At 38.2% G+C, this 21814-nt stretch overlaps 1 protein-coding gene across 1 annotated transcript in view; it reads left to right on the top strand.

The window, feature by feature from the left end:
• The window catches only part of LOC134671483 (adenylate cyclase, terminal-differentiation specific-like), a 72332-nt gene extending 51403 nt beyond the window's left edge, over positions 1-20929 (top strand). The window contains exons 4-7 of the mRNA XM_063529348.1: positions 15732-15857; positions 19067-19339; positions 19753-19956; positions 20259-20929. Coding sequence (XP_063385418.1) covers positions 15732-15857; positions 19067-19339; positions 19753-19956; positions 20259-20786 — 1131 coding nt within the window. The 3' untranslated portion in view covers positions 20787-20929. The remainder of the gene's footprint in view (positions 1-15731; positions 15858-19066; positions 19340-19752; positions 19957-20258) is intronic.
• The last annotated feature ends 885 nt before the right edge of the window (positions 20930-21814 follow it).

Raw genomic sequence — 21814 nt, 5'->3', positions numbered from 1 at the left:
CTTTTTTTGTCCAACTCTAGTTTTTCTCACATTTCCACTTATTACTTAGATATTTTTTATTTCGTGGGAAGTTCATAGAAATGTACACGTGTAGATTAAGATAATAATGGTTTGCGGGCGGCACATGCAATAAAATAGCCGTGGCAATTTTGACACAGGTATTTTACCCGGCATACCTTTTGTTTGGAAAGTTAAAGAAGTAGCCGTGCTGTTTTACAAACAAGAATTGGATTTTTTTCAGTAATGGATTTTTTAAGATTTTAGTTTGCCACTCAGCCGGTCAAAGTTTCTAATCTTAGTTCAGCTGTTTTCATTTGGTCATACCTAGTTGTTGCCGTTCTGGTTTTTTTTTTTTCGTTTTGTTCCCCCCCCGCCCAGCAAATTTCATCGAAACCGTTAGAGCCATTTCCGAAATGCTCGAAAAGTAGAAATTGAAAAAATGAAAATGAAAGTTTATTGGTAACAATGGTTACAAGTCTGCTTAGTTAAATAATACATTTAGTATTTGAATATAATGGAATTGCTCGTTTAAAGGTATAAGATTCTTTGCTTTTATTATTAAGAACGCGATCGATCGTCATCGTCACTATACGTCGAGAACGGGCCGGACCCGTGTGTAATTAATATCCGTGGATCCGGACACACGGGTAACACGGGTACACGGATCTTAATTACACGGATCCTAATTATCCGTTCCGAACGGGCCACAAATCCGGTTTCGTGTAGCACGAGAACGGGGCCCCGGCAACGGGTACCCGAAACCCGGACCCGACCGCGAGCCCTAGTACGAGCCGGGGTTTGAACCCGCGACCTCCAGATTGCAAATCGCACGCCCTCACCGCTAGGCCACCAGCGCTTCACATAAAATAATAAGATATAAATATGTAAATACAAGTGTTTATGTCATGAGCTGAAATGATAGCCTTTATTTATGTAATTACTCGTGCAGGCTAAAACAACATAATATATTCTTGCCCCTATATCACTCATACTTAATCCACTTTCCATCAAATCGCCCATAACCCGCCTTCATACAAGGAGTCCTAAAAATAATACTCCTCTAGCCCATATAATGTCCAAGCTACCCATATAACCATTCCAGTCGCAGAATCATCAAAGTGGTAACTAAATGTCAGATGTGTCGTAACAGAGTCCACACAATGTGTCTAGAATTGTTTCGAAACAAAGTGTCGTCGCCGTGTGTACACTTTTCCGTAACAAGGTGTCGACACATTTGTGTGCACTTTGCGTGCGGTTTGCGACTAAATCTGACAGAAAATTTGTGACAGCAAATGTCAATATAAAATACCTCTTGAAAACCAAGGTTTGTCAAACTACTATTAGTGTCTCGTGTGCTCGTAAGTAATTCTAGTAAGTCATCATGGGCGATGCAAATGAAAACCATATAAACACCCAACACCCGTCAACCTTTTACAGAAAAGTTTTTAAAGAAATGCAATAAGCTACTTAGGTCAGCCAACGAATGCTCCAAAACGTTGTAGAGGGAAATGCTCGGAACACAATTTTTGACTCTGTAACTTGGTTTGGACAAGTTAGGAGGTGAACATATCAAAAGTCCCCGGCCGTAGCCCTTGAGCAGGGGGAAGAGAGGGGGCTTTGATGGTCCCATTTTCCGGTTTTTCGATTATATCTCGGAAACTATGCATCTTAGCGACATGGCCACTTATACAAAATGAAAGTTAATTTAATTTGTTACAAGTTTATTCAGTCAATTTTTTCGATATGTTGAATAGTTTTTGAGATATCCGCTCTTGAAAGTTTATTTAGGGCTCTCAATATTATCTTGATATATCTACATCAGTGAAGGTGCTAGGCCGTGTATGGTATCGTTTTCGTATAAATCTGGGTTGCTGAATCCATTTAAGGTATCACATTGACACCATTCCACAAAATTAAAAAAAATCTTTTTAGGGTTCCGTACCTCAAAAGCAAAAAACGGAATCCTTATAGGATCACTCGTGCGTCTGTATGTCTGTCCGTCTGAATACACAAAATAGTTCTTTACCTATAGATGACAGGAAAACCTATTAGAAATGTGCAGTTTTTAAACTCCTCTTGACGCTTAACCGCTGAACCGATTTCGTTGAAATTTGGTATAGAAATAGTTTGCGTCCCGGAACAGGACATAGGATAGATCTTATAACCAAGCAACCTTTTGAAGGTGTGAAAAGTGGCGTGGAAATTTGTACGGGAAATCAATAACCGCTGAACCGATTTATATTAAATTTGGGATGGTCTACATCTTTGATTTAGTTAAAAATGATAAAAAAAACATGACTTCAAACCTAAACTTAAACAGTATTAACTTCAAGAAGTCAATTCTGAATTCCCCCCTACACCTCATTTCACACCTTTAAAGGATGATTTTTGAGATAACTTTTTATGTCCTGTCTCGGGACTCAAAATATATGTGTACTAAATTTAAATTAAAACTGTTCAGCAGTTTAAGCGTGAAGAGGAGTTTAAAAGAAAGTAAGTTTATATGTTTTTACTTTGGAATGGTGTCAATGTGATACCATAACTAAATTTGGTACTGCGCATTTATACGAAAACGATACCAAACATGGCCTCGTAGCTTTACTGTTGTAGAAGTCAAAATAAAATTGAGAGCCCTAAATTCTTATTACTTGACCAAACTTGTGTAGAAGGAAAAGGAAAAATAAAAGTCTTCGGCAGGAATATAAACACAAATATATATTTTTTTTTGCGTTACTATTTCAATCATCAAATATAAACATACCTTGATTATATTATTCTAGTGAGATCCTCATAGATAAACAAAAACATTTACTTAAAAAATTACAAGGTCGAAATGTCACGGAACTTGTGAGAGTAATATGTGAAAAATAAAAACTTTTATGACAAAAAAATCTGGACACAATTTAAGAAGCATCCAATTGCGTCGAGGAATCATCTGTATTTTTGCTTGTTTCATTACCTCCTCGCTTCTTTTTTTGTCCTTTGTATTCTGTAGCAATTTGTTAGATCTGAAAATAAAGATAACTTGCGTCGTCACGGATGTCGATTTATAGGTTTTAGGGAGTGCAGAATTCGAAAACTATGATCATTTTATATTCCAAGATGGCGGCTACGTATTTTGTCATAAAAGTCGTCATGGATATCGTTTTATAGGTTTTAGGGAGTGCAGAATTCGAAAATGATGACCATTTTGGATTCCAAGATGTCTGCCGTGCACTTTGTCATATAAGCCGTCATAGATGTTGATTTATAGGTGTTAGGAAAAGCAGATTTCGAAAATGATGACCATGACCAACAAAACGACATCCATATCGACTTTTAACATAGTGCATGGCCGCCATCTTGGATTCCAAAATAGTTATTATTTTCGAAATCTGCGCTCCCTAAAACCTATAAAACGACATCCATGACGACTTTTATGACATAGTGCATGGCCGCCATCTTGGAATCCAAAATGGTCATCGTTTTCGAAATCTGCGCCCCCTAAAACCTATAAAACGACACCCATGACGACTTATATGACATAGTGCATGGCCACCATTTTGGAATCCAAAATGGTCATCATTTTCTAAATCTGCGCCCCCCAAAACCTATAAAACGACACCATGACGACTTTTATGACATAGTGCATGGCCGCCATTTTGGATTCCAAAATGGCCATCATTTTCGAAATCTGCGTCCCCTAAAACCTATAAAACGACATCCATGACGACTTTTATGACATAGTGCATGGCCGCCATCTTGGAATCCAAAATGGTCATCGTTTTCGAAATCTGCGCCCCCTAAATCCTATAAAACGACACCCATGACGACTTATATGACATAGTGCATGGCCACCATTTTGGAATCCAAAATGGTCATCATTTTCTAAATCTGCGCCCCCCAAAACCTATAAAACGACACCCATGACGACTTTTATGGCATAGTGCATGGCCGCCATTTTGCATTCCAAAATGGTCATCATTTTCAAAATTGGAGCCCCCCAAAACCTATAAAACGACATCCATGACGACTTTTATGACATAGTGCATGGCCGCCATTTTGGATTCCAAAATGGTCATCATTTTCGAAATCTGCGCCCCCCAAAACCTATAAAACGACACCCATGACGACTTTTATGACATAGTGCATGGCCGCCATTCTGGATTACAAAATGGTCATCATTTTCTAAATCGGGGCCCCCTAAAACCCATAAAACGACATCCATGACGAATTTTATGACATAGTGCATGGCCGCCATTTTGGAATCGAAAATGGTTATCATTTTCGAAATCTGCGCCCCCCAAAACCTATAAAACGACACCCATGACGACTTTTATGACATAGTGCATGGCCGCCATTCTGGATTCCAAAATGGTCATCATTTTCTAAATCTGCGCCCCCCAAAACCTATAAAACGACACCCATGACGACTTTTATGACATAGTGCATGGCCGCCATTCTGGATTCCAAAATGGTCATCATTTTCTAAATCTGCGCCCCCCAAAACCTATAAAACGACATCCATGACGACTTTTATGACATAGTGCATGGCCACCATTTTGGAATCCAAAATGGTCATCATTTTCTAAATCTGCGCCCCCCAAAACCTATAAAACGACACCCATGACGACTTTTATGACATAGTGCATGGCCGCCATTTTGGATTCCAAAATGGCCATCATTTTCGAAATCTGCGTCCCCTAAAACCTATAAAACGACATCCATGACGACTTTTATGACATAGTGCATGGCCGCCATCTTGGAATCCAAAATGGTCATCGTTTTCGAAATCTGCGCCCCCTAAATCCTATAAAACGACACCCATGACGACTTATATGACATAGTGCATGGCCACCATTTTGGAATCCAAAATGGTCATCATTTTCTAAATCTGCGCCCCCCAAAACCTATAAAACGACACCCATGACGACTTTTATGGCATAGTGCATGGCCGCCATTTTGGATTCCAAAATGGTCATCATTTTCAAAATTGGAGCCCCCCAAAACCTATAAAACGACATCCATGACGACTTTTATGACATAGTGCATGGCCGCAATTTTGGATTCCAAAATGGACATCATTTTCGAAATCTGCGCCCCCCAAAACCTATAAAACGACACCCATGACGACTTTTATGACATAGTGCATGGCCGCCATTCTGGATTACAAAATGGTCATCATTTTCTAAATCGGGGCCCCCTAAAACCCATAAAACGACATCCATGACGAATTTTATGACATAGTGCATGGCCGCCATTTTGGAATCGAAAATGGTTATCATTTTCGAAATCTGCGCCCCCCAAAACCTATAAAACGACACCCATGACGACTTTTATGACATAGTGCATGGCCGCCATTCTGGATTCCAAAATGGTCATCATTTTCTAAATCTGCGCCCCCCAAAACCTATAAAACGACACCCATGACGACTTTTATGACATAGTGCATGGCCGCCATTCTGGATTCCAAAATGGTCATCATTTTCTAAATCTGCGCCCCCCAAAACCTATAAAACGACATCCATGACGACTTTTATGACATAGTGCATGGCCGCCATCTTGGAATCCAAAATGGTCATCATTTTTGAAATCTGCGCCCCCCAAAACCTATAAAATGACACCCATGACGACTTTTATGACATAGTGCATGGCCGCCATATTGGATTTCAAAATGGTCATCATTTTCTAAATCGGGGCCCCCTAAAACCTATAAAACGACATCCATGACGACTTTTATGACATAGTGCATGGCCGCCATCTTGGAATCCAAAATGGTCATCATTTTTGAAATCTGCGCCTCCTAAAACCTATAAAACGACACCCATGACGACTTTTATGGCATAGTGCATGGCCGCCATTTTGGACTCCAAAATGGTCATCATTTTCAAAATTGGGGCCCCCTAAAACGTATAAAACAACATCCATGACGACTTTTATGACACAGTGCATGGCGGCCATTTTGGATTCCAAAATGGTCATCATTTTCGAAATCGGCACTCCCTAAAAGCTATAAATCGACACCCATCTCGACTTTTATGACAAAGTGTTTGGCTACCATCTGCATGCAAGACATTTCTATTATTTTTACGTACATAAATGGCCCCCTGTCAACTTCCAACCGAGATTTAATCGATAATTTATTCGATTAATGTTCAGATTAATTCAATTTCAATCTATGTTAGGTCGACTAAACTAATCGTGATAAAAATTTGAGAATTAACTTTTTTTATTCCATTAATTAGTCGAATAAACAGTTAATCTATTAAGTCCCATCTCTGACCACGGCATTTTTACACTTTGAGAATATCTGAAAACAAATGAACACAAGGAGCCATTTTGCAAATCTAATAACTTTGTTATTACTTTTGACAGCGCGTGTCATGTGTCTACACAGAGTCGACACAAAGTCGAAACATTTGCGACTACTTTGTGACTGCAATATTTCTCAGCCTTAAACCATATTTATACATCATAATTAACAAGTTTCGTAGTATGTAAAGCGTTATTTCTGTTATTTAAGTATAGTATACGCATCGAAGTACTAAAAATGCATCAAATAATATATTTATGAACACAGGCACTGAGAAGTAAACAATTTCATTTCCGGCTAAACTAAAACAATTTGGTGGCGCGTTGATTATATTACACTTAGTTTATCAAATCACTCGAGCAGTTTAATTCCCCATAATAATTTAAGTCCTATTGTAATATAAATGCAAACAATATATAATTACGTCTTGTAATCCGTTTTAGAGATGGCGTATTAATGTCACTTATTTTTATTTAACTATTTTTCCATCTGACAGTTTCCATTTGACAGGAACAAAATGAACGAATGAACGAATGATTTTGGCATAAAGTAGTCGCAAACTAGTAACAATGTGTGCACACGGCGACCACACTTTATGTCACTTTGTGTCATGTGTCGACCCTTCCCCATTTCTGGTAACTGTGTCGACACGGCGACGACTCTGCGACTGGAATTGTGACCGAAACAGACGGTGTCGACACAAGATGTGTCTACACCGCGTCGTAACGGCGACTGGAAATGGTTGTATGGGTAAGAGACGGTCCATATAAAGATATGTCGCTATATAAGCAGGGCAAGGTCGCGACGGACCCAGGAAGTAGTTCTAGGGAGTAATAACCGGGGCTCGATTCTACTCGTGCTGAAATCGGATGCGTTGAATTTGTACCCTAATTTATTTTTAAACTACCTGACTCATGATAAAGAATTTAAGTAATGATAATGCGGACCAATACACTGCATAAACATAATAATAAAATCTCTTATTAATTTTCTCGTAAAATTCCCAAAAACTGTTTTTATTTTTTGTGAATATTTTATGGCTCGTCGATTCCTAGGTATATGCGTTAAAGCGTAAAGGGGCCCACTGATTAACAGTCCGCCGGACGGTATCGGCCTGTCAGTTAAAACAAAATTTTGACAGTTCTGAACAACTGACAGGCCGATACCGTCCGGCGGACTGTTAATCAGTGGGCCCCTTTACTTCTCCGGGGGCAAAATCAAAAATGTTATCAATCCAATTCATAACATTGCTAGTAGGAGCCGAACAGAGGTCGGGGGTAGTCGCCAGTAATTCCGACGCTAATCGCCTTATCTCTGCTCGCTTTGTCCTGAGATTGTTTAATAGTGGATGGTGCTGGGCCTAACATACGGCGTTGCATGAACAAGAGATTTCTTTTGGCAGGATTAGTCCCAATACGAAAACAATACCAAACTTGGCCTAGTAGCTTAAACGATACAGATAATATCAAGATCACGTTGAGAGCCCCCCCCCACAAATTTACATCAAAAATCTCGGTGGCTCCACTTCTTGAATACATCCTTGGGTCCTAAGGACCAATCCTGCCAAATGAAATCTCTTGTTCATGCAACGCCGTAGTTGACCTTTTTATGCTCTGAGCACACTCAACTATAAATATCGTTGCTAGGATGACTTTAATATCTAGTACTTAGGAGCTGGAGTCTTGCTTCAATGAGCAGGCTTGAAAGTCCTCATACAAGTTCTGGCAAGAATTTGACATTTTCAATCTTACAACTAGGGAAGTGGCTTTGTGGCGTAGCGGTCAAGACGATAGCCGTGTAAGCTAAAGACGCCGGTTCGAATCCAGCCTCGGCTACAGGTTGATTGATCTTGATCAATGTTAATTAGTAAATGACATCTATTACAGCTTAAGTATATTCAAGCTTTAGTTTAGATACACTTTAGATACATGGCTTTTAATCTATACATATAATAAAGCTGAAGACGGTCGAAAGTCTGTACATGGAAGATATTTGAAAAAAAGTTGGCTGGGGATACTTAGAATCGATAACAGAACACGTTCCAAAAGTTTTTAGAATTTTTGTCTGTTTGTCTGTTTATCTGTTTATCTGTTTATCTGTTTGTCTGTTTATTTGAACGCGCATCACGTGAAAACGGCTGAACGGATTTTGATGGAAACTTTACTTATCTGTCGAGAAAATTCCCGGCCAGGTTATAGGCTATAAAAATTCAACCCCTAAAAAGGGGGGTAGCCACAACACTCGATTGACTTAAGTTTGCCCCTGAATCTTATGGCGCTATTTAGGAAGGAGGGGCAAACTTTTTTCAAATATGTGCTATATATATATATGTGTATGTGTATTGAGTACCCTGGTAAACTAACAGATGGCGCTGAATTTAATACGTTGTGACATGAATAAGCCACCGAGGAAAGATTTTGCCAAATTAGCTCTAAGTTGAGAAGAGGGGTTACGGATATCAATATAAATAACCTAAATAAACCTAATCGTAATTATATCGTACCCATATCAAATCCATATTCATACGGAGGTATCGCCTCGCACTTAATAATGGCCACGAAGGTGGGTACTTTGAAAAAAAAAAGCATTGACCTCTGTCATTTGCAGTGCCGGATTAACCCTTTTAAGCAAAATAAGCACTTTCTTAGGGCACTACGTCTAGGGGGCACCAAAACCATAGGCAAAAAAACGCGCAGGCTGCATCAGCATTGCAGTCGTCGTGGAGTAGGTACCTACATGAAACTTTTATACGTGTACAATTACCCATCTAATAACGAAGGGTCGTAGGGATCAAGTAAGAGAGTGAGGGTACGTAAGAACATCTTCAACGTAGGGATTCGATTTGACCTTACGCGGAGGCCCTTAAAGTCATGAAAAAATATCTTGCTTTCGGGCTTGCGGCCAGCCGATTTTTTCGACATAGGTAACCGATTTTATAGCGAATTTTGCTCTCTTGCACGCCAGATTTGTCGGCCAAGCCGAGTTGCTCCTTAGCCGCGATCCTGAGACCTAACTGTCAAAGTGTTATAAGGGATATAAAATGATGTAACTGATTTCCATACTAAAAGTAAATATGTACAACTGTCTATCAAATTGCGTTTTTTTTATAGAAAAATTTTCGCGCTCGCTTCGCTCGCGTTTTCTATCACTTTCTGATATATGATAAAGGTGATATTCACGTGGCGACTGCAGCAGCATTATTCGGTTGCAACGTTACTGCTGCAGCACTGTCAATTTAGTGATAGAATGATGTGTTTGATTTCCATACTAAAAGTATAAATGTAATTGTAAAACTGTCTATCAAATTGCGTTTTTTATATCACTATATTTTCGCGCTCGCTTCGCTAGCGTTTTCTGTCTCTTTCTGATATATGATAAAGGTGATATTCACGTGGCGACTGCAGCAGCATTACTCTGTTGCTACGTTACTGCTGCAGCACTGTCAATTTTTGTGATAAAATTATGTGACTGAATTCCATACTAAAAGTAAAAATGTACAACTGTCTATCAAATTGCGTTTTTGTATCGAAAAATTTTCGCGCTCGCTTCGCTCGCGTTTTCTCTTACATTCTAAGATATGGCGACTGCAGCAGCATTAGGTACTCTGTTGCAACGTTACTGCTGCGGCACTGTCAATTTTCGTGATAAAATGATGTGACTGATTTCCATTCTCAGCTGTAATGCGGCAATGAACGTCACTCAATTTACCAAAAGAATTCAATGTAATCTTGATGACCCTAGGGAGAGGGGACACCATGGTCTAGAAATGCTTAGGGCATCAAAATATATTTTCCTTCCCGAAAAAAATCGAATCATTCGCAAAAGTCTCGCAACGCATTGAGGTTACAAACGGCACGCGGTCTTCCTCAGGAGTCTGAAGAAGACCACGGTGAGTGGCACTCTAGCCAGGCAGGCCGCTTCGCTTTCGCTCGCGCGCGTATACCTTACTGTATCTTCCGATATACACTCTGTCGTTAAAATCACGTGTAAAATTTTAATAAGGACGAAAAAAACTATTGATTTTGGAGTGTAATTTTATTTAGTGATACCTATCTGTAAAATATTTTATCTGGACTACAGTCCTCTAGCATATCCATCTGTCAACTTTACTTAAAGTAACTTTACTTAAGCCTCCAGGGGAGAGGGAGAGAAATTAGGATTAGAAATTAGCCGCTTACTGACACAGACCGAATTCCACGCGAGCGGAGCCGCGGGCACAGCTAGTGTTTAAATATTCTTACTTTAAATAACTATTGCAGTAGTATTTACTACTTCTTATTTAACTTTTTTGGATACATAAAATTTATGTACATGCAGGGACAGATGATTGAATTTAGTGTTGCTTATTTGTAACTTAATTTTGTTACTTTATTATTATTTATTTATTTATTCACATAAAAGTATACAAGTAAGTATACTTCTTGACATTCTCACCCCTTTTCTTGGACGCAAAATTTACTGCCTAAATTATTATCCAGAATCTTAACAAATGATGCAAAATAAAATCAAGACAATAATATAAATGCAATTATTTCCACAATAATGAATCCCTAGGCATCATCGCCGGTTCGCTCCATAAAACAAACAGCATCGTTTAAAATGGCGGCGAATCGAGACAATGTAGTTAATCTTGTTCCCGTCTTTATTTCTTTTAATCCCTTCGCCCATAAACTGGTACATAAACATTTTCTTAACATCAACATCAACATCAACATCAACATTTATTCAGCAAATAGGCCACAAGGGCACTTTTACACGTCAACATTGAATTTACATAAAAGCAAAAATAATAACATCAACAATTTTATAAAATAAAACTAACATTTCAATCTAACGTATTACAATTACTAAGAGATGTATATGGTCTCTTAATGTCGAATTACATACAAAATACAGATAACTAAAACACACACAAAAAAAATCTAAAATATTTAGAGGTGTAAATGTCTCTAGGTGTCAGAACTATAAGATTATATAGTTTATCAAGTTATCCTTAGAGATGTATAGGGTCTCCAAGAGTCAATATCCTGTATAATTAATACATTCATTAAAAGAAAAGAAACATACGAGAACAGAATGAGGCGTCTCACTGTAATTAATTAATAAAAGTTACTAAGTATAATAGCTCGTGTTAGCTTAACAGACCAGTCTCCACAAACAGCACCCGTTCACGAGTATGACGCGTATCTCAGCCATCGCCTCCCTCAACCTTCATTCGGGAAAGTGGCGACCCGATCAACAACGCCACCGTAAGCAAAGACTTTTAAGCGAGCATGACATGTTCAAGCTACCGGCCTATATTAATATTAAAATAGTAATAACATGTAGCTGTAAGACACGGCATTTTGTGCTCATATGTTACATAAAAAGACAGTAATATAGCTTCACATAATTACTAGCCTAAGTTGACTTAGAGATGTAAAGGTCTCTAAGTGTCAGAAACATTAAAAATATAGGTAAGTATGTACAATCAAAAATAAAAATCAAATAATAAATATGTACTTAGAGGTGTATAAGGTCTCCAAGTGTCCAAAACTAAAATTAAATTAAACAATATAATCAAGCGAGAACATCATTGTCTCATGTGTCAATTCAACTGGACACTAGCATATTTAATTCACAATGTAAAAAAAAAACAATATTTATTTAATTCTTATTATACTAATGAAATCAAGCTACCGGCTTAAAAGCATCTCTATCGTTTATAAAATCATTTACAGTGTAGTACGCCTTACGTAACAAGGAGTGCTTAATGTGCGACTTAAATTTGTGAAGTGGTAAATTCACTACATCAGTGGGGACCTTGTTATAAAAACGTGTACAGTTCCCGACGAAAGACGTACTAACCTTACGGAGGCGGTGGGCGGGCACAGCAAGTTTATGTTTGTTTCTAGTGTTATAGTTATGGATATCACTGTTAACCTTGAATTCGTGGATGTTTTTCCGAACATACATAATATTCTCTAGTATGTATTGAGATGCAACGGTAAGAACGTTAAATTCTTTGAATTTCTCTCTTAGGGATACTCGAGCGCCCAGTCCATAGATGGAACGTACAGCTCGTTTTTGCAGCACAAATATTGTCTGAATATCTGCCGCTTTTCCCCACAACAGAATTCCATAAGACATAACACTATGGAAGTAACTAAAGTATACCAGCCTGGCCGTCTCTACGTTTGTCAGCTGTTTGATTCTCCTCACTGCATAGGCTGCTGAACTAAGTTTTCCGGCTAGAGTGCCTATATGTGCATGCCATTGCAGTTTGGAGTCTAGAGTGACTCCCAGGAAAACAGTTCGTTCCTCAAATTCCAGCGTATCACCTTTTATTTTAATCTTGCTGTTATTTACCTGCTTAACGTTAGGTAGCGTAAACTTGATGCATTTGGTTTTCTTGGCGTTCAAAAGCAAATTGTTTGCCGTAAACCAGTTTACAATGGTAGATAGCGCGTCATTAATGCTCTCGAAGCTATTTTCCTTTCTGTCCACTTTAAATATAAGGGAAGTGTCATCTGCAAATAACACTATATCATGTCTATCTTGCACAACTTTTGGTAAGTCATTAATGTATACCAAAAACAGGAAGGGACCAAGAATTGAACCTTGAGGCACTCCGAGGGCTACCGGGGACCCCGCCGATTGAGTTCCATTAATAACTACTCGCTGAGTTCTATCCGAAAGGTACGATGAGACCAGGTCAAGGGCACTAGCTTTTATACCATAGCGGCTTAATTTTCTCTTTAAATTTTCGTGATCAACGCAATCAAATGCCTTTGACAGATCACAGAAAATTCCAACAGCATCTTGAGCTTTTTCCCAAGCATCAAAGATGTGTTTTAGAAGTACCGCACCGGCGTCAGTAGTCGATCGACCTTTGGTGAAACCAAATTGATTGCTATCAAGCAGTTTGTTTCTGTTGAAATGTGACAATAGTTGATTCAGAATAAGTTTCTCGAACACTTTGCTTAATGCCGGTAGTATTGAAATCGGTCTAAAGTTCGTGGGATCTGTTCTCGTTCCTGATTTAAACAGAGGGATAATTTTGCTATGTTTCATAATATCTGGAAAAATTCCAGCATCAATGCATCTGTTGAAAATCTCAGCTAAGTATGGTGTAATTGACTCAATGATGGAATCTAATACTTTGACAGACAGGCCCCAAAGATCTTCTGTTTTCTTTAAATTTAAAGACCTAAAAGTCTTAAGAACTATATTCGATGAGACATACGAAAATTTGAAGATTTCTGTACATTCTGCCACATTTGTCTTCAAAATTTCTTCAGCGACGTCTGGCGATGAATTAAGGGATCTTGTTGTTTCTACCGGGATATTCGAGAAAAACCGCTCAAAATGATCTGCCACTTCACGGTCTTAAGAAATAATCTTCCTTAATAGCTCCACGGTGATGGGAAAACAGTATTTTATCTCTTCACAAACGTTCGACTTTGCAATGGTGCACGATACCTATGAAGCCTAAACTTTTGACATCACCCCACCCTTATTACATGTACCTGACTGTATATCATAACTTATAAATAAAAGTTATAAAGCGGTTATAGATTTATGATAGAAAATTGTTTCACTGCGACTATACTACACTGGAAGCAAATTCAACTTATAATATTATTTTGACGTCAAAATTATATTTTAATGATGTTACTCGCCCGTGCATCTCGCTTGCGCCAATACATGTACGGACAAGTACAAGTAAAAGGCACACGTGACTGACATAATTTTGATGTCACAATGTAAGTTCGAATTGGCCTCCAACTCTACGGACTGAAGATACTGGTTGCTACAACCCCTATCGTGCTAATAGGGCATTCGACTGTCGGGTTGCGCCGCCCCTAAATTCTGCTGAAACGACTCCTCCGTTGACCCAAATTGGGCCCTTAATTTATGATTCATAGCCCTCCTTGTGATGGCACACGGAGGCATTTTTGCAAGCGTTACCCAAATTTATTGAGATGGGAGAAAACGTGGAAAATGTTTTGCGTTTTTACAAAGAGATGCAAAGCGTTGGGGCTGGGGTTAATGTCGCGTTTGTGTCTTTTTTTTGGAAAGCAGAACACACTTTCTTCATTATGAAACAGGCATTCAATTTCAGAATTCCAAATTACAAAGAGAAAACTGACAACAGTTGATAAGAAATTGTGATTCAGAGATTGGCGAAAATATTTTTGATAAGGAATATGACCCTAAAAGCCCTCTAAAAACTAAAGTCTGGCCAAGCTATATTATCTGCACAGACTTGGCTATGACAAAATGTGGTAACATTACCATAAACGTCAACTTTCTATGAAAATGTAACGAATATTCGGCACTTCATCACATCAAAGTCGGGGAAGAATTAGCTTGGTCAGGCTACCTATATAACTCGTAAAAAGTATTAAGTAGGTCTATACCTTAAAGTACATAGTAATTTCATTAAATGGCAAATTACGCTCTTTATTTTATTAATTTCAATATATCAATTCCCAATATCAATACAATATCATATAAAGTTTAAAACTAAAAACAACTTTCCGTTATTTTCTTCACAAGTTTTGTCTGTATAATTTATAATTATGTATCTTTTGGCTCCAATTTTTCAAAACACATGCTTTATTGAATGCGTCACATATTCCGCATGTAGCACGCTTTTCTCCAAATATTCGAAGCCTTCAATATCTCTGTCACGGCTTGTACTGACTTTACCCACGTCACCGCCTGTCCAAACCCGGGTCGAGGATCAGGTAAAAAGCCAACTGCCGACTTCATTCGATTGAATTAGTTTTGTGAGAGAGAATGGAATAGTTAAACACATATACACGTAACCTGAATTAAAAAGTGTAGTTGCGGGCCTGTACTCGTATTTCATGAGATTATTTTTTATAAATAGACGGCCCGATTCGAACTTTAAAATACGTCAAATATTACGGCTGGTTACGATATGTCAGTGTCAAAAGTGACGTTTTTGTTTGGAGAAACGTTTCTCCAAACAAAAACGTCACTTTTGACACTGACATATCGTAACTAGCCGTAATATTTGACGTATCTTATCGAATTTGGTCATGTTTTCCATCGAAACAGATTTAACTTTTGGAAGGGAGCATGTAATATAGGACAATGGTGAATATTGCAATTTAAAACTGAGGTTATATATTATAACGTATGACTTAGTTATGTGCTGATCTCGCAAAATTGCATGTTAACACCTCTGTACCTACCACATTTCTGCCTAATAAATTTATATTTCTGTACACATCAAGTAGGTAATCGCGTAGATTGTTGATGGCAGTGCTTGAGATAAAGTACCTAATTCGTAAAGGCGGTTACAACGAAGATGAACGTTGTTAATTCTTAACATCCATTTCCAGTGAAATTTGCTACAAAAACGCTGCGATCTTAGCATTCTATCCTTTTGATGTGACATGTGCTAATTAAAACTGTTTGTCCACAGCAAATCTACGCTCAGCCGGTGTCCCAAGTGGCCAAGATATCCGACGTGCTGACCGGCCAGGGTCCTCCCTTCCCTGCCGCCATCGCTAGCCATCTCTTCTCACCTATTCCCGTTTATCAGCCACGTGTAAGTTGTACCATCGTTTATACAATTGGCTGACCATTCGTGGACGTAATTTCAATGGCATAAAGTCGAGCATCGGTTCTGCAGAGAACCACCGGACATACGGAAACGGAGACGCTCTGTGGGCTCAATCAATTATAAACTTATTGACCGTTAATAAAAAACCAAAAGACCTAAAATGCCCAAGTCTACTAGACTTACGCAGTTTAAAAGGATACTTCAAAACATCTGAGACCATTAGCTACTTAATGACAGTACAACTCCCATAATTAAGATGACAAAGCGTCCCCCGTAGTCCTAAAATAAACTCATTATTCAAACTTAGCATATGACAACCTTAACTCATTGCCAAAGTTATAATATAGACATATTGCGATTCTGTTCGACCATTAAGGTAACAAGGTGGTGACTGTAGACTGTGACAGCATCAGCTTGAGCAAAAATGCTCTTCTGAAATTTTGTGGACAGGTTTTTTTTTTAAATAGCGGATTTGGATGATGGCTTACATGACGAGAGGGAAATGTTTCTCAAAGATATAGGTACATGTATATGTGTATGTATTGACAGGAGAGTTGAGTGAATCAGGCAAATTATGACACACAACTACGGAGTGCTGATTGCAAAAATGGTAGTGAATGAATTAATGAGTAAACGTAAGTTGTCCAAATCCATTGAAGGCTCTTTGCAGCTAATCTTGCAGTACGATACAAGAACAATTTAAATAATTTAACTGTCATCACATAACATGTTGTTTTGTGACTTCTACTCTGGTGCTGATACTTAACCCTCTAGTGGATGTTATATAGAAATATTTGTTTAAATTTTAATCTTAATAGAGTTCAGTATTATAACTGCCATATACAGTGTGGAAAAATAAGTCGGGCCCTGGAGGGAATCTACCTAAAATCCTTAAGAGCCCTTAAACGTGCACACTAGTGCCACTGCCAAATAATCGTGATTATTTAAATTTAACGACAGGTATTTAAAAATGGGGTCCGCTACGGACTGTATTGTGTATTTAAGCACCTTTTGAATACATCAAACTAGTTTTTATGTTGCTGGATTTGTCAATCTAGCGGCCTCCTTTTTTAAATATCTTTCGTGAAATTTAAATAATCACGATAATTTAGTAGTGGCGCTAGTGTGCACGTTGAAGGGCTCTTAAGTTGGTAATCCTCATTTTAGTTAAATGTAATGTAACGTTTATTTCAGACAAACAGTCCATATACATAATAATTACAAAAATAACTAAAAATAAATAATTATCACCAATTCCTTAAATTAAATTAACACTTAAGTCATAATAAAATTAAATTATTAAAATTAAAATTAAAGGAGACATTTTTTTAATGAGAAACAAAACTGCATTCATAGATTTTCTAAATTTCGCTTGCCTCGCCCGGGACTCGAACTGACTAAAAATTCCAAAAAATAAGCAATTTTATTCTACTAGTCGATACAGTTCATGTTAATGATAACATTTCTCCAAGAAACATTAAATCTTACACTCGTCTGTCGTATAAAATATCCATAAAATCTAATATTTAATACTCAAGATTTTTTTAGACAAGCCAAATTGAAGAAAATAAAAAGAAAAATCTTTAAACGCAGTTTTGTTTCTTTTTAAAAATAAAGGAATGTCTCCTTTAAGTAAAATGAGCCAGCTTAAGGATTTAAGGTAGTTTCCCTCCAGGGCCCGACTTATCTTTCCACACTGTATAATATATGGCTTCCTAAGAAGTAGAGGGTTAAGTCCGATACTAAAGACAAAATACGGAAAATTTATGAAAGCAACAATGATGCTGAAACTATCTAGAGCGCATGTAAACTTAGTGTTTATAGTGGTCCTTATCCTGAAATGAGTAGTCATAAACTAAATGGAATTTTCACAGCCACTTCGTCTGAATAGGTTTTGCGTGCAAACTTACCAGTTAAGTGTCTACATCGTATATTTTTAGAGCTTTTCATTGATTTAGACATGCAAATAGAAATGATAAATGATATGCCAAACCTGAAAACCTTTTGGGAACTAAGTAGAATGTTTTTACCGTCGCTTAAGAAGGATCTGAAAACATAATTGATTTTTTTAAGTTTATGTAAGTTTTCAATTTTAGCTTCAGTGATGATCAATTGATTATGCAATAAATTGGTAGCAATTAATAAATCTATCAGGTCTCCATCGCCATACAGCGGGGTAACGCTGCTAGTGTGATGATGGCACAGAATAAGTAATAGTATTATCATACAGAACGGACACGCACCGCCCCGCCCCGACTCGGATTACCTCGCCCCGCGACTGAATTCTGACGGACTCCTGACGTACGCTCAGTTCGGCTAGCGACGCCGCGACGCGATGACGCAACGTTCAAAATGCCGGTGTATAGTGCGATGTACGGGTAGTACGGATACCTACTTATTGTAGAAATGAATAATAATATAGTATAGTTTTCCAAAGAGACGAAATATGTATCAGTAAATAAGGCTATACTTTTGCGTAAAAATGATAATATCATATGAATTAAAACCCGTTCGTTGAATTTGTGAATGCTAAGCCAACATTTAATATTTAAAGTACCTAAGGTAACTAGACCTTCTACACGGATATTCCTCGTAAATGTTTTATTTTTAGTTTAACACTCTTTTCACAAAAAAGAACTTGTTGGTGGCGGGACATTCGCGTTTGATTTTTAATTTAATTTTAAGAATTTAAGAAATAATTATGTATGTTATATAAAATAATCAATAGGCATCAACAATAAGGTACATTTAATAATGGCGTGTTGAAAGTCCAAGTAAGTGCAGGACTATAAACTGACAAAGCCAATTCAACAATTGGAGCGAAATAAAACATAAACCTATATTTTGTTTTTTACATATTTCGGTCGAATTATGCAACGCAGCGGGCCGCTCGTCGTGTCCTTCGGCCGGCCTCAGCAAACCTCGGCTTCGCCTTCCCCGCACGCCGCACGAGTCAGCCCTAAGCCACTTACTCACACAATGACGCGTGTACAGACGTGCCGTGCACACATATAAACGCAAATGATTTTCGATGTATGGCGTGTCCGCCCTGTGGTGATGGGGACCTTTGGACCCGGCATGGCTCAGAACGGGTTTTAGTTTCTTAAGTTTTATACATACCCACATAATATGTAAAATTGAATGAATAAATGAAAATGGTCAGGTTTTCATATATTTTTCAATTTCTTTTTCAGTTATCATCACCCACAACATACGAGATATCAGCCCCAATCCCATCCCAACTGGCGTACTCCGAGCACAAGATCACCTACCAGCCCCAACAGAACGCCGTCCTGCAGGAGTACAACCCGAAGCTGCCGAACCCCAAGCAGGCCATCGCTCGGCTGACGGTCAACTACCAACCGTACCCTCAACAGCTGGCGCCGCAGCCGATTGTGTATCAGCCTCAGCCTATTCAGCAGTTCCCTGTTTATCAGCAAGCCTTTAATCAGCCGATTCAATACCAGGTTATTGCATTTTTCTTTTTTTCAAATCATATACATGTTTTTTTAGCATAGTGGATCTTGTTGCGATTAATGTTTTTTTTTTATATAAACAATGTGTTAAACCAAAAAAACGTGCCTTGGCAGCTGAAGTAGGTAGATTTCGTTGTACGGCCCTGTAAATGCCCGGTGTAGGTACTGTTCGGTTGCTAAGGTTGTCAAAATTTGACGTTGGACCATTCAGTTACCACGAAACATAAATGACGCCATGTTGAATGCACTATCAAAGTCGCCTGTGAAACTTAAAAGCTCGATTGTTTCTTGGACACAATCTATTGTTTGATATTAGGTATTAATCTGAAAATTTGATCATTGCCACTTTATTATAACAACCTACGTTATATCAAAATTTAAGTAAAAAATGTTAATTACAACAGGCTCCAGCCCCTCAATACCAGAACCAAGGATACCAGCCGCCTCTCATCCAGCTGGTACAAGCTCAGCCTGGAATCACTTACGCTGATGAAGGCATAAGTGAGGAGCAACATCAAAGACCAGCCCAGAGAGAGCTGAAGACCGGACAACCTGAAGCTGTGAAGGCAGCGGAGGAGAGGGCTAAGCCACAACCACTACAACAACAGGTATATATTCATTCTCTTCGGAGGAGATCAGAAAATATTGTAGTAACAACAAAAAACACAAAAGAAACAAAAACTACAAAAACAAACAAAATACAAAACAATCAAAACAAACAAAAAAACAAAAAAAAACTCTTTTTCTTTCTTGTACAAAAGAAACTTTCTATCAATAAATACGAAAATCGAAACACAGTCCAGGCCAATGTGAAATTGTGGCCGCCATGTGGTGGTATATCCACATAAAATCCTTTCTAATAATACCTATAATTTAATATCATTCAAATATCTTGATATATTCCTTCCAGAACTACAATGCACAACCTCAAGGTGCCGTCAGCTACGCCAGTTTCTCAGTAGGGGCCCCTGCCGCAAACTACGTTCAGCCTCAACAACTCCAATACCAACCACAACAACAACAGCCACAGCAGCAATTACAACAGCAACAATATCAGCAACAACAAGCTGATCAACAGCAGCATCCTCAACAACAAATTCAATATCAACCTCAGCCTCAACAATATCAGCAGCAACAATCTCAACACCAACTTCAATACCAACCTCAACCTCAACTTCAAGTAATCCAGTATCAACCTCAGCCCCAATACCAAGTCCAACAACTGCCCGTACGGCAAATCAAACCTGAATCTCAAAACCTCATCCCTATCCAAACCAAACCGCGGCAGATCTTCATCCGCCAAGGACCTGTAGTGGTCCCTTACCAGGCCCAGGCTTACCAGGCCCAACCTCCAGCCTACCAGGCTGCCGCTCCCCACTTCCCCCCAATCCAGTACTTTGGTAAATTCGCCCAATCTATTTTCGGGCAGTACCAATGAAGTGTAGGAAAATTCTCGTAATGTTATCGTTAGGTAAGTTCTTTTAAGTATTGGTAAGAAAATTGAGGTGCTTAAAGTATTTTTTCTCTGTGATGCCATATTCTTATACAAAGTATACTTTAATAAATGTATTAATTTTTTAATGGCCTTATTTTTATTGATCTTCCTAATATGGTCATATGTAAAGTGTCATTCTATGGAACTTGCTAACTACTTATGTAAACAAACCGCCATATTGAAATTGTCTCGAAATTATGAATTTGGTAACATTTGTTTACACAGTTAGCAAGATCCATAAAATGACACTTTACATCAAGCCAATAAAACTCCAATTTTTAACATTCATCACATGCCTTTCCATCTTGCCGGATGATACAAACAGCGTAAAAAAACGTAGGCTATGAAGGAATTCTCTCGAAGCTAACACTTGATTGACAAGGTGTCAATAAGAGATTTGGGCCAATTGTTTATTTGTTGTTGTTGATTTTGTTTCTTCAGATTTTGATGTGGTGGTTCTCTATTTTGTACTCTACAGGACGAGAAATAACAAATAGGCCTGTTTAGTGAACACTAAACAAACAAATTGTAAAAGTACATTGCAGAAAGTCTCCTAAAAGTTACTTTATAAATCCCGCTCTTGAACGTGCATTTTTCAGTCACACTTTTAAAATCAAAAGAAAATACTTCACTGACCACACACACACCTTAAAAATACGATGCATTCCCACAAATCCCTCAATCTCCCGCACTTGTGCAGGAAAACATAATATTTTCCTTCCAAACCTATTTCCGAGCAAAATCCTGAATTGTGTCCAGGCTAAGCTATTCCATTTGTGAGAGCAAGTCAAGGTCTTAGGCCAATCCTAAGTAGCGTGAACCCTAGATTTATATAGCAACCTTATATAGGTACCTATTTATTAGGAGTAAGAGAGTTATTCTAAATATGAATCGCGTGTATGCTGAACGAATTAGACATAGAAACAGGACTATAGTAAGGGACAAAGATAACGAAATTACTTCAGGAGCGG

Source organism: Cydia fagiglandana, chromosome 15 (genome assembly GCF_963556715.1).
Source record: "Cydia fagiglandana chromosome 15, ilCydFagi1.1, whole genome shotgun sequence".
NCBI classification, from domain to species: Eukaryota; Metazoa; Arthropoda; class Insecta; order Lepidoptera; family Tortricidae; genus Cydia; species Cydia fagiglandana.
The sequence above is the reverse complement of the archived record's forward strand: the minus strand, read 5'-3'. Positions and strand labels throughout refer to the sequence as shown.